Source organism: Cynara cardunculus (assembly GCF_001531365.2).
Source record: "Cynara cardunculus var. scolymus isolate 2C chromosome LG 2, CcrdV1, whole genome shotgun sequence".
In the NCBI taxonomy this organism is placed as follows: domain Eukaryota; kingdom Viridiplantae; phylum Streptophyta; class Magnoliopsida; order Asterales; family Asteraceae; genus Cynara; species Cynara cardunculus.
In genome coordinates, this window is record NC_037529.1 from 4,158,353 (window position 1) to 4,170,089 (window position 11,737).

An 11,737-nucleotide genomic window follows, 5' to 3' on the forward strand; every position below is an offset into this window, starting at 1 on the left:
AATATAAAGTATTAATCATAATTAATGAACTCTATTTATATTTCATAAATATTCAAATCATAATAAATGAACTCCCATCATTTCTATAAATATCTCAATTAATTGGGTTGCAAGGGTTGTACAAATGCACAAGGTTGTAAAAGAAATATACCCTATATATATATATATATATACACATATATATATATATATAAACAAAGAAATGTGAAGAACACAGCTTGTGGGGTTGCAAAAACTAGAATAAATATATCGACTTAAACAAATCAAAAGCAAATTACAGAAAACAAATCAAAAGTTATTGGATTACTAGTTGTTCAACAAAGAAGATGAATGGTAGAACATGAATTACAAGTAGAATGAATCAAGAAACCGAAACCGAAACCGTTAGCAAGCGTAAAACTCCACGAGTTCATGTAAAGCGTCGGGTTGAGGATCTGCGTTTTCGATCATCCACAATAGATGTTCAAACAACACGACTTCACAGTCGATGGTGACGCTGGAATCCCCATCACCCGATCGTTCCAACACCTCTTGGAACAACGGGTGTTGGGCCACGTCCGAGCTTATAAGATAGCGACGCCGTGACTTTCCAACGTACACCGCATGAGAATGGCTCAAGTTATGGTAGTCGTCTTCATCGGAAGTCAAGGTCGATGCACCGTTCTTGGCTAGACCGGCCGGCTTACCAAAYGAATGCCACTTCTTTAACACAGACTTGATCTTTGTTAGCTTCCCTCCTTTGGCCATCAGTTTTCTGCGTGGAGATAATGAGAGAAACAGATAGATGGAAGTTGGTTTCTTATATACACAGCCTGTGGCTATGGGCTTTATATATATATATATATATATATATATATATATATATATATATATTATATGTATATTATATGTATATATTATTAATTGTATCTTGGTGTTGTTGGGACAAACAGGAGGCTTTTAGGCCCATTCTTCATTGTCTCAAAATATTCTTGTGATTTCTTGGTGATTGAGACCTTCCAAGAACATGAGATTATAATAATCCATACAAATTATCAATCACCGATTTCGATATTTTGAGAAAAAAGGGTTTGATGATGTTTGGGATCGCTWATGAAARCTGYTTATTGACTTATTCTGTTGTGATACTTGTAATAAGTTGTTTTAAATGTTTGGACGGGGAAGAAAAAAGGGTTGTTTATACCCGTTGCCAAACTGATATAATAAGCAGTTTTTTATAAGTCAGTCATCTCTAACTTATCAAATTCAACTTATTAACAATTTACGTTTTGAACCCTTTTTAGTTTTTGATATGAACCAGAGAAATTGAATCCTACGCCTCTCATTCCTCAAGCGACCGACAATCGAACTTGTGAAATCAGAGAAATCGAACCAKAAATCAAAATAGATTATCGACCTTCTTMTTCCTCACGTATTTCTGTGATTTTTTCTCATATTCAATCGATCAATCTTGCTGTGATTGTTAACATAAATCGATTTTTGTGATTTYTGTTTCTGTAATTTCTCTTTAGAATCGATCGACATTTGTTGTATTAATGTTATTGATATTTTTGTCAAAGATATTATTATAAATAATGAAAAATAAATTTTTAACATGTTAAAAAATCAAATAAGTTAATAAGCAATCTCACACACTTCCTATAAGGCAATAGTAAGGAAGAATGTTCTTTTTTGTTATTTTACATGTATAAGCAAAATTTGTCAAACACTAAAAAATAACTTATCAATTTATTGCGTTTTGGTACCACCATAAGCTAATCCAACACTTTTTATATAATTCCGGTTTGACACTATATATATAAGTTAATAAACACTTTTACAAAAAAAGTACACGTTGTTTTAAATAAGCAATCCCAAACACCCCCTCTGACTTTGATTCGACGGTTAACGCTAGTGGAGCGTTTAAGAGTTTGTTTGGTTAGTCGTGATAAAGTTGTATGTGTGGGTTAATTTGTTTGTATAAATTAGGAAGGTTCTTTTCAAAGATGGAATGAGCGTGTTTTTTTAGTTATGACCAAATACTTGGTTTTCTACATAAACCTCTCCCTAGAAACTTACTGAATAAGTCATCTTTTATAGCATTAAGCCACTACCAAACAGTCATGTATAACTAACTGAATAAGCTGTAAGCTCCATTAAGCTCATTAAGCTGCTAAAAAGCAATCTCTAAGCAAAGTTACTCCGCTGTAGAACTACAGGCGTCACCGATTCGGATATTATGAAATGAACCAACTTCAAACATGCATAATTTTTAGAGCAGCAAGAGTTACAAGACCCACAAATCGTTTTATTATCGCTATCACTATATCCTAAACCATGACTCCTTTCGCYAACATCGGCTTAACGAGATTCGGGACCGAGCACGATCAGGTATCGACCGCCAATGGAACAGATTCGGCCTGAAAAATGACACAAACCCATGTCGATTTCTTGCTAACAACRACAAATGGACAGACAGATGGATGGTTTATAAGAAATTTTACCAGTTTTCGATACTTGAGAGCTAAGAACATTTCAAGATAGCGACGGATCTCAAGGCGATCGAGCTTCGAAACGTGCTTCCAGAATCCGTATACGCCAGCAAGTGTCAACAATCTGTCCGAATATATTTGCCATGTGTATCTGCAGTTTTAACATACTCAATGAACTAGTTTCGATTTTGTGCCAAAATGGTCCAAGTCTAGCCGATACGAGACTCTAAAACAACAGTTGTTTTTGGTTTGAGAAGCTTACTTCTCCTGAATCCGCTGCAAGCCACCTTTCGAGATAGTCTCCCAGTGAGCGGGATCTTTCTTGCACTTGTCGAAGAATTCGACAAGCAGCTCGGACACCTGATCACCATGATAAGGATCGATATGGAAACCAGATTTTCCATGAACGATGATCTCAGCCGGGCCGCCATGGAGGGTTGCGAACGTTGGCAACCCACAGGTCATGGCCTCCACGACCGTCAATCCAAACGCCTCATAAAACGCAGGCTGAATGAAAGCTCCTTTGGTGTCTGCGATCACGCGATACAACTCACCATTCCTTACTCTATTCATCTGTGAAGAAATCCATCGGAATTGCCCGTTTAATTTGTACTCCTCGATAAGGGAATACATTTTCTTCATCTGGGCTTGTTCTTCAAGATCTTTCGATTCCTTCCTTCGGTCTCCGCCCACAACAACAAGATTCACCAATTCGCGAAGCCGCGAGTTCTTGGCATACCACTCGACTAGTCCGGTCAAGTTCTTGACGCTGTCCAGCCTCGCCATTGTGAATAGAATCGGTTTACTCTTGTCTTTCAAAACACATCTGCACCATTTATTCATATGTGAATATTTTATAATATAAGCCATCATTACAACAAAATCAGTGTTATATGTCTAAATTTCGTATCAACTTATTATAACACCTTTAATTTCTTCGTTCCCACATACTTAAAGTCCTATAAAACAGTTTATAACGACATTTAGCCATATTTAGTGCTTTATAAAGCCGGATTTTGTTGTAGTGCATATAGTAAAGACCGAGAGAGAAGGAATTAACGTTACAGGTGTTCCTTGTTCTCGACAGAACTAAAGAGAAGCTCCTCGATTTCAGGGTGGAGTGCAGTCAATCTTCTATCTTTCTCGGTTTGAGCATAGTAGATCCCCGTATCAGCACCGGGCGAAACGATGTTGAATTTTGGATCAAACACATCGATCCCATGAACGACTCTGTACAGTTCAGGCATCGTGAAAGCCGTATGGCTTTCGTACTGTCCCACCGTGTCCTTGCTAAGATTACGATCAAGTCCATTCGTTAAGGTCTCATAAAGATGTCGAGATGAATCCGATTCGCGAAAAGATCAGTAAAGATAACACAAGCATCGATACCTTCCGGCAATTTCTTGAAAAGTGCTTGTGATGATGAAATCGGTATGATTCATTGCAATAAGATCAGCGGTAAACTGAGAGGAGAAGTGATACTTCTCCTCAAACTTCTTCCAGTAGATGTCGGAATCGGGGTACTTGGTTTTCTCGAGTGCATGAGCAATGGTACACTGCGGGACACGGTCAATTCCTCTAGTTAGCTAATCGGAGAAATGCTTAATGATATAGAAAGTGGCTTATTCAGTAAGCATCTAGGAGGAACTTTATGCAAAAGGCCAAGTTTATTTGAAACACACACGCTCTTTCCATTACGGAAAAACTTTCCAAAACAAAAATTATAAACAGATTAATCCACATAGACAACTTTATCCATACTATCAACATATTTCATATCTATTAGCATAATTAGACATTTTTGGCGTTCTGTAAAACCAATTCGTTGTAATGGAATTCGTAACGACGTACCTGAGTGACGCCTAATTTGTGAGCGAGCAACGATGCAACGAGGTTTCCATCGCTGTAGTTACCAATGATCAAATCCGGCTTTGCTTGCAACTCTGCAGTAACTTCTTTTGCAACATCCTAATAGAATTCGAGGATTATAACAGCTGAAGTATGCATACATTTACAGAAAAATGGTTTCTAAACAACAAAGCTCGAGATTACCTCGGTGAAAGTCTCGAGATACGGCCAAACCTCAAAACGGGAGATCCATTTACGTAGGATACCCTTCTCGGTTCTAAAGGGTACCCGAAGAATATGAGAATGTTCCGCCCCGAAAACTTTCTCAAGACGTTGCCCGCAGGTGGTTCCTTTTGCATCAGGAAGGAGCCTTGTCACCTGGACACGGCAAACCATCAACAGACTGACCCAATAGCGTTCAGATCAACTTTTTTAAAACTACGATGGAATTGGTGGTGGCCCACCACTTAATTTGAGTTTATAAAAGAATTCTCTATCCATGCGGGATGGATTGTTACAGCAAGCGCGAAAATCCAGGACTTACGATTAGAATTTGGGGAACGATATCGAGTCCTTGTTCCTTGATCCTTTTAAGCATCTCACGCTCCAAAGCCGGAACTTGATCCAAGATGTAAACAATCTGGCCACCGGTATCAGGATATCCCAATACGTTCTCTTGAGCGAAATAGCCATGAGGAGATAGAATCACGACGTTGAAAACCATTGGAATTCTTCCAAGAAATCTCTCGAGAGTGCACGCATCAGGACCCTCGAGAAGGTCGAGCAGCATATGCATCATCTCCATCACTCGCTCCACGGTATCGCCCCAACCTCTCTCCAAACCGATCTCTTGAAATCGATGTTCAAACTCCGAAAATGGGGTGTCTGCAGAGAGTGTGGTTAGATACTCTACTGCTTTCCTCAACACAGATTGGAGACCATTCAGATTTTGGATCCTGTTATTCAGCATCATTGTCTGCATAGCATATGAACAACAAAACATTCAAATTCAAAACTTTCATACACAAAATATGTACTAATAACACTGTTTTATAAAACTTAAATTTATAGGACCAAATAATTATTTGTCCTATGTAAAAGTGTTACAATAAGCTCTGTTAAAACGGTTTTTGGGCATCCTAACAGGTTTTTTGGAAACCCTTTTGAAATAAAGTGTCCAATTAACTTTTTATATGAACAGCCTTTTCAAATGATATGTCATATAAAAAGACTCATGGGACGTTTTATTTCAACATTGTCTTGCATTAGGACGTTTAGTAGCGTTCTATCAACTTATTATAACACATTTACATAGGACGTGCAATTGTTTGATCGTATAGATCAGTTTATTAGGATATTTAGACATATTTGACATCCTATAAAGCCGATTTTACTGTAGTTGCTTGTGAGAAAATCATACCTTGCCCTTGTAATGGTGGGTTCGGAGGAAACCGAGGAGCGGACTCATGCTATCTTTGTCATGAAACATTTTAGCAGAGAGGTGTCTGTTAAGGAACTCGACCCCATTTCCAATATATTTGGTGAGGGTCGGGCGGGGGAAGGACGAAGTGAAAGGTTTGAAGTCCAGCTCAAGCACAAAGTTGTCATTTGAGCTGCAACCGATCAAATTGGTAAAAACATAAGTAACAACGAACTCGTTTTTTCATTCTGTAGTTCTGAATGGATTAAGCAGTCTGAATGACAGAAATGATAACGAAGGTTACCTTCCATTGATGAGTTCTTCTTTGAAGCGAAGATACTCGGCAACAGTTAATTCCTCAACGACAAGGACATTCACGTTGATTCTTACATATTCCCACACACCAGGTCTCAGACGAACAGCGAGCGCAACCCATGGAGGCAGCACGATCGCTTCCTACGATCATATTCATACGATATCAAGATTCAGCTTAAAGCAACAAGCTCGCCCAATAACTTCTAGTTCAACTTAAAACCATGGGTTGAAAGTGATACAGTAACAAAAAGTAGCTTTTTAAGAGAACCTCCGTTGGAAATGATCTAAAAACCTGACGAATCTACTTTTCTATCGGAGTCGTTACAGAAAAGAGAAAAAGGGGAAAAACACCTGGGTGTTTCTAAAGATTTCATCAAAGACACCATCATGGAGTCTGTTCTTGCCATCCTTGAAGAAGATAGCTTCAGACTCAGTTAGAAGCTGGTGAGGCTTCAAGATTCCTTTTCCATGGCTTTCAATCCTGCAAATTTGTTTCAAAAACCAAGAAAATCAAATTAGCACATGCCCAGATCACAAAAAGTGTTGGAATTACTACAACTTTAAATGGGTAGTACCTTGAAAGAAGCGCGAGGATTTCCGTTCCACGAGTGGCGAGAACAGCATCGACGCGATCACGAAGACCGAGAACTCGATCGGCCATTAACGGGTTGATCGATCGAAGAACAATAATGGTGGAGGAGGTAGAAAGGAAAGGAAAGCAAAGCAAGTGAATATGAGAAATGGGTTAATGGAGGATGGATGGAGGTGAATGAGGCAACCATATAAATAACCAAGTAAAATCTGATGTCCCAAAATTCATCGTATAAAAATATGTCAGATATTTTATTTAAGAAAGTTCAGTTATAAACATGTTTTTTTTACTGTACTCTAAGAGACAATGAGAGCACGGCCTTTTGTTCTCACTGATCATTAATAAGAACGTGATATGATGAATGATACATTATTCATGATGAATAACACATTATTCATGATGAATAACACTTAAGTTTACAACCGAAACTCGAACATTGGTTGGGGGTTAGGCAAAGGAAAACCCATTCACTTTTATAAGTTTGTCTTCTACCTCTAAAATTACCCACTGCCAAATGCCAAACCCCCCTGGGTGGGTCCCACCTTCACCATCCAAATTATCAAACCGTAGAAGATTTAAACTCTATTATGAGCAACGGTCCAAGAATATTTCTCAAAAGAATCAAAGAAATATGTAACGTTAATGGCATGTGATTGTAAAATTAAATATAATGGGGTAAAATGTATCAAATAGCAATTTATTTTTATAAAAAAAAATTATAATGATATTTTATATTTAGTTTTTTTTATTACAATAATGTACTTACAAAATATTCTTCATTAGAACATCATACTGTTAAAATTTTAACCATTATAGTGTTCAGTAACCTTTTAGATTAAATTTACTCATAATATCAGGTTTATTTGTTATATCATTGTTCACGTAAGCTGTCCACATATAAGATAGTGCTGACATAACATTTCTTATTATAGCATTGTACTTTTGAAATTATTTTATTATAACATGAACAATTTCTATTATAGGATTGTACGTTTAATTTTAATTTTTTTTTCATTTAAATATTGTAAGTTTATTAAAAATTATAATATTAGAAATTAACATGTTTATAAAAGATCACTATTTCACGAATAAAAATATTCATAAAAAATCATTCGTTCATCACATAATATATCGCCACTTATCGTACTGCCTCGACATGTTAGTTTGAACTGAAATGCATCACATAATTTCATGTATCAAAATAAATCACGTGTGACGTAATAACATGTATTTTACTAAAGCTTTGTAAACACGCACCTCGTCCGATAAAGTCAAAGGTGCATGGAGGTCTCATGTTCGAATCCAACGAGGAATAAAAATCCTCTTGTTGCCATAGAGGTTCAAATGTGGTGACAGGCTACCAGCAAAGCAGATGGTCGTCTTGAAATTAGTCGACTGACATAACTGGTTGGATATCAAGGTTAATAAAAAAATGAGATAAGAGCCACTTTAACCAAAAAAAGCAACTTTTAAATACCATAATCGAATATAGTCACAAATAATAAATCATACGTAATGAAAAATATACTTTTACATCCTTAAAGAAACAAGAGCTGATCCAAATTCATGACTTAAATCCTACTTGCTACTCTCCTTAGATGGTATTCCAAACTCAAAACTATCTAAAACATAATTTATGGCTAAACGCTTACTTATCGGGCAATTTTTCTCACTGGACGAACATGGCAATTGGCAAGACCCAAGAATCTTACCTGGTAAGAGCGATTATAAGGATAGAGAGTCTTACCCGGTAAGTGAGGATGACGACTCTTATCCGGATAAACGCTCATCATATATATTGTTGCGCACAATACCGTTTTGATATACTACAATCTTACCTATCAAATAAATTATAGTGTTGACTCCTAACCGTAAGCACTTATTGGTAAGCATTTAGGTAAACAACCCTTAAAATAGGTGAATAAGATCCTTATGGTTTTCTTAATGTAAAGTTAGATTTATAACAAAATGATATATGTGCATTGAGGATGGTTTTAACATTACCCACAGTAATCTTTATTTTGTTATTAATTTTTTTATTAATATTTAAAAATTCCAAATTTATAATAATTTATTATAATTTCATTCAAATAATTTCCGTACACCAATTTTCCCACTCGGACCTCGGTTGTTACATCTTAAAAGCCCGACAAGATTCGGTTTCTTGTCAAACAAAAAAATGATGACACGTCATGTGCTTGGTCCAAAATCATTATTCACTCCCATCGTTAAAAATTTATCAAATAAAAAATATTTATCAAACAATTTATTTTAATGATTAAAAACGTTACTTAATAAGATAAGTGATAGTGAACCAATCTTACTCTTTAATCTTTGTGATCTATGGATAAAATTCATCATGACATTTTTGTAACAAATTAAAAAATGAAGCTTAGGGACTGTTTGGCGGTTGCTGAATGATTTGGTGCAGAATGATTAAGTGATCAGAATGGTTAAGAGGGCCAGAATGGTTAAGTGCTGAATGAAATAATGTTGTTTGGTAACTGTTCTCTGAATGACAGTAAATTACCATTTTAACCCTTCTCAAAACTTACGATAGATAAATCAAAAGTGCCTAAATCAAAAGTGATAGATCTCAAAACCTACGATAGATAGATAAATCTAGCATTCGATCTTGAAAGGTGAGCAAAACCTCAAAATCAAAAGGCAAATCAACGGAGATAATCAAAAACCACAGAATTCTAGAGAGATGTATAACCTTTGGAGGCTTCGAAGTTGAAGGCACATAATCATTAGGGTTTATATCTGAATCACCAGAGCTTTGACTGATGACCTGGACACTGTTTGGCATCGATGACCTGAGTGTCGCCGTCAGAGAAGCAGAGGCGGGCCTAGTTGCCGATGCCATTGTCGAAGAGAGGGAATGAAAAAGGAGGCAGGTCTGTGAGATGGAGAGATTGGCGAGATCGTTTGGGAGGAAGAACGATGCGTGGGAGGAGGAGGGGGAACGATGAAGCTGGAAGGAGAGGAGATGTGGGGAAGGGTAATCCTGGAAAAATAAGTCTCTGAACCATTAGGCAACCCATTAGACACAAAATCGTTTGTCACCATTAAGAGGTTCCATTTTTTTTGCCAAACAGCCCCTGCCTCTTACCGATTAAGAGGCTCCCTCTTAATGTCACCATTAAGAGGCAAACAAATAGCCCCTTAATAAACATAGGTGAACAATCAAGAACAAAAAATAATTTCGGAAAAAAGTAGGAAGATTTCTTTTAGCATTAATTACTTTTCCAGTAATTACTCCATCGTTTTGAAACCGACATCAAGCTTTAATTATTCCTTGACTGTAACTTATGAATGGTGTGAAATGAACAATTGTTATATATAAATATCTTATGAACATTGCTTACCAATAAAAATATAGCATATATGAAATTGTTCATTAATGAACACATACCTGAATGTATACGTATGTGTGACGGGTGAATAGCGTTCACCAATGAACAAGTTGTCAATATAAACAGTGTTCATTATTAAACATTGAGTGCACACTCATTCATGTTGACTGCTACTATGTTTATATTGATCATCAACTAACCTAACATAACATATGCATCAAGATTCCAATAAATTGGATCAAATGGGGAATCCTCTTTATCCAACTTTTGTTGAATACTGTGTTCTTAACCAAATATTTGAGATCAAGGATTAAAAGCAAACCCATTTGGCTCAAATTGTTATGTGTTCACCAAAACCCAACCAAATTTGAAACAGAAAAAAAAGGTATTCAGTCCTTGACATCATTTACACCTTCTGCAGAAATCTGGAACCTGGCTTCAGCTTCGGCTAAACATGGCGAACTAATCACCTTACAAATCCGTTCTTCTCCCCTTCCCTTCCTCAAAGCTAGCCTTGTTGTCGAAGCATGAGCCATGATGTTACCACCAATTGGTTTGACTTGAGGCCCCGCAAACATAGCAGAACCATCCACTTGGGCCACAACTTGATTCGTGATCACCACCGCTACACCAAACTAATATAAAAAAACGTAATCATAAACCAAACCAAGTATATTTCACTTGGAGTACGGGTATGATGTTTTTTAAATCCATGACCTTCTGACAGGTTTCTAAGCATTCTTGTTTATGAAAGTCACATTTTAGTCAATGGCGTCCTTAAACTTGTCAAAGGACCCCAATGTACGCAGACCCTTTCTCTACCCAAGGGGTAGAGAGACTATTTCTGTAGTTAGTAGCGGTATAATTCCTAAACAAAGGTTTAGCATCCAAACAAAATTAAGACCTTCAACATGAGATGAATTGGACGGAGTATTACCTCGTCTGCTAACTTCTGAAGGCTCCTCAAAAACTTTGCAAGATGCATTTGGCGGGCAGATAGCTCCCCTCTACCAGAGAAATCAGTTCTATAGAGAGCAGTTGCACTGTCCACTATCATAAGTGCAAACCTGCAAACCATAAGTACATTTACTGTGTGTCATTCTTAGTCTTTCCAACTTTTACCGTATATCAGTCTCAGTCTTTTCCTGCTTTAACTGTGTCAGTCTTAGGGTCCGTTTGGTTTGCAGGATTGTTTTTGAGGGATTTGAATTGGAATGGATTTAAAATCATTGGTGCGTTTGGTTTGTAGAAGTTGGAATGGAATCGGATTCCATTATTTATAAATAATTATAAATTATTTATATAAATAATTAATTTTTATTTTTATTAACCGATTAATACAAAACAAATGTTTTTAACGTTTTTTAGAACCTTATTCCATACAATCCTACAAAATCCCGTAAATCCCAAGCATCTCCTAAGGATTTCAAAAATCCTAAGATTTCAAATCCGGACAATCTAACAAACCAAACATGGGATTAGAATGGATTCAAAATCCAAATCCCACAATTTCATTCCATTCTTACAAACCAAACGGGACCTTAGTCTTTCCTGCTTATACTGTGTGTCAGTCTTRGTCTTTCCTGCTTTTACTGTGTGTCAGTCTTGGTCTTTCTTGCTTTTTTACTGTGTGTCATTCTTACTCTTTCCTGCTTTAACTGTGTGTTTGTCTCTACCTGTTGGGGTAGAGGCAAGGTATACCGTGTACATACATCCTCCCCCCCCCCCCCCC

General features: G+C 36.8%; 3 protein-coding genes across 3 annotated transcripts in view; all 3 read right to left on the reverse strand.

Moving 5' to 3' along the window:
• Positions 1–235: 235 nt before the first annotated feature.
• Positions 236–797, reverse strand: LOC112507937 (auxin-responsive protein SAUR76). The gene has a single exon (XM_025112692.1). It carries the CDS (start codon positions 745–747, stop codon positions 385–387), a length of 363 nt encoding a protein of 120 aa, XP_024968460.1. The 5' UTR covers positions 748–797; the 3' UTR covers positions 236–384.
• A 1,421-nt stretch (positions 798–2,218) lies between these two features.
• On the reverse strand, positions 2,219–6,718 carry LOC112506455 (sucrose synthase-like). The gene is made up of 12 exons (XM_025110505.1): positions 6,630–6,718; positions 6,406–6,535; positions 6,044–6,195; positions 5,740–5,932; positions 4,864–5,295; positions 4,524–4,697; positions 4,323–4,439; positions 3,861–4,027; positions 3,537–3,761; positions 2,734–3,297; positions 2,484–2,622; positions 2,219–2,399 (listed from the first exon to the last, which is right to left on the reverse strand). The coding sequence occupies exons 1-12, from the start codon at positions 6,713–6,715 to the stop codon at positions 2,367–2,369; spliced, it is 2,412 nt and encodes an 803-aa protein (XP_024966273.1). The 5' UTR covers positions 6,716–6,718; the 3' UTR covers positions 2,219–2,366.
• Positions 6,719–10,206: 3,488 nt separating this feature from the next.
• Positions 10,207–11,737, reverse strand: part of LOC112504345 (DNA repair protein RAD51 homolog B) — a 3,971-nt gene continuing 2,440 nt past the window's right edge. Inside the window, exons 6-7 of the mRNA XM_025108281.1 lie at positions 10,943–11,072; positions 10,207–10,640 (exon numbers count right to left, since the gene is read on the reverse strand). Of these exons, the coding sequence (XP_024964049.1) occupies positions 10,395–10,640; positions 10,943–11,072 (376 nt within the window). The 3' untranslated portion in view covers positions 10,207–10,394. The remainder of the gene's footprint in view (positions 10,641–10,942; positions 11,073–11,737) is intronic.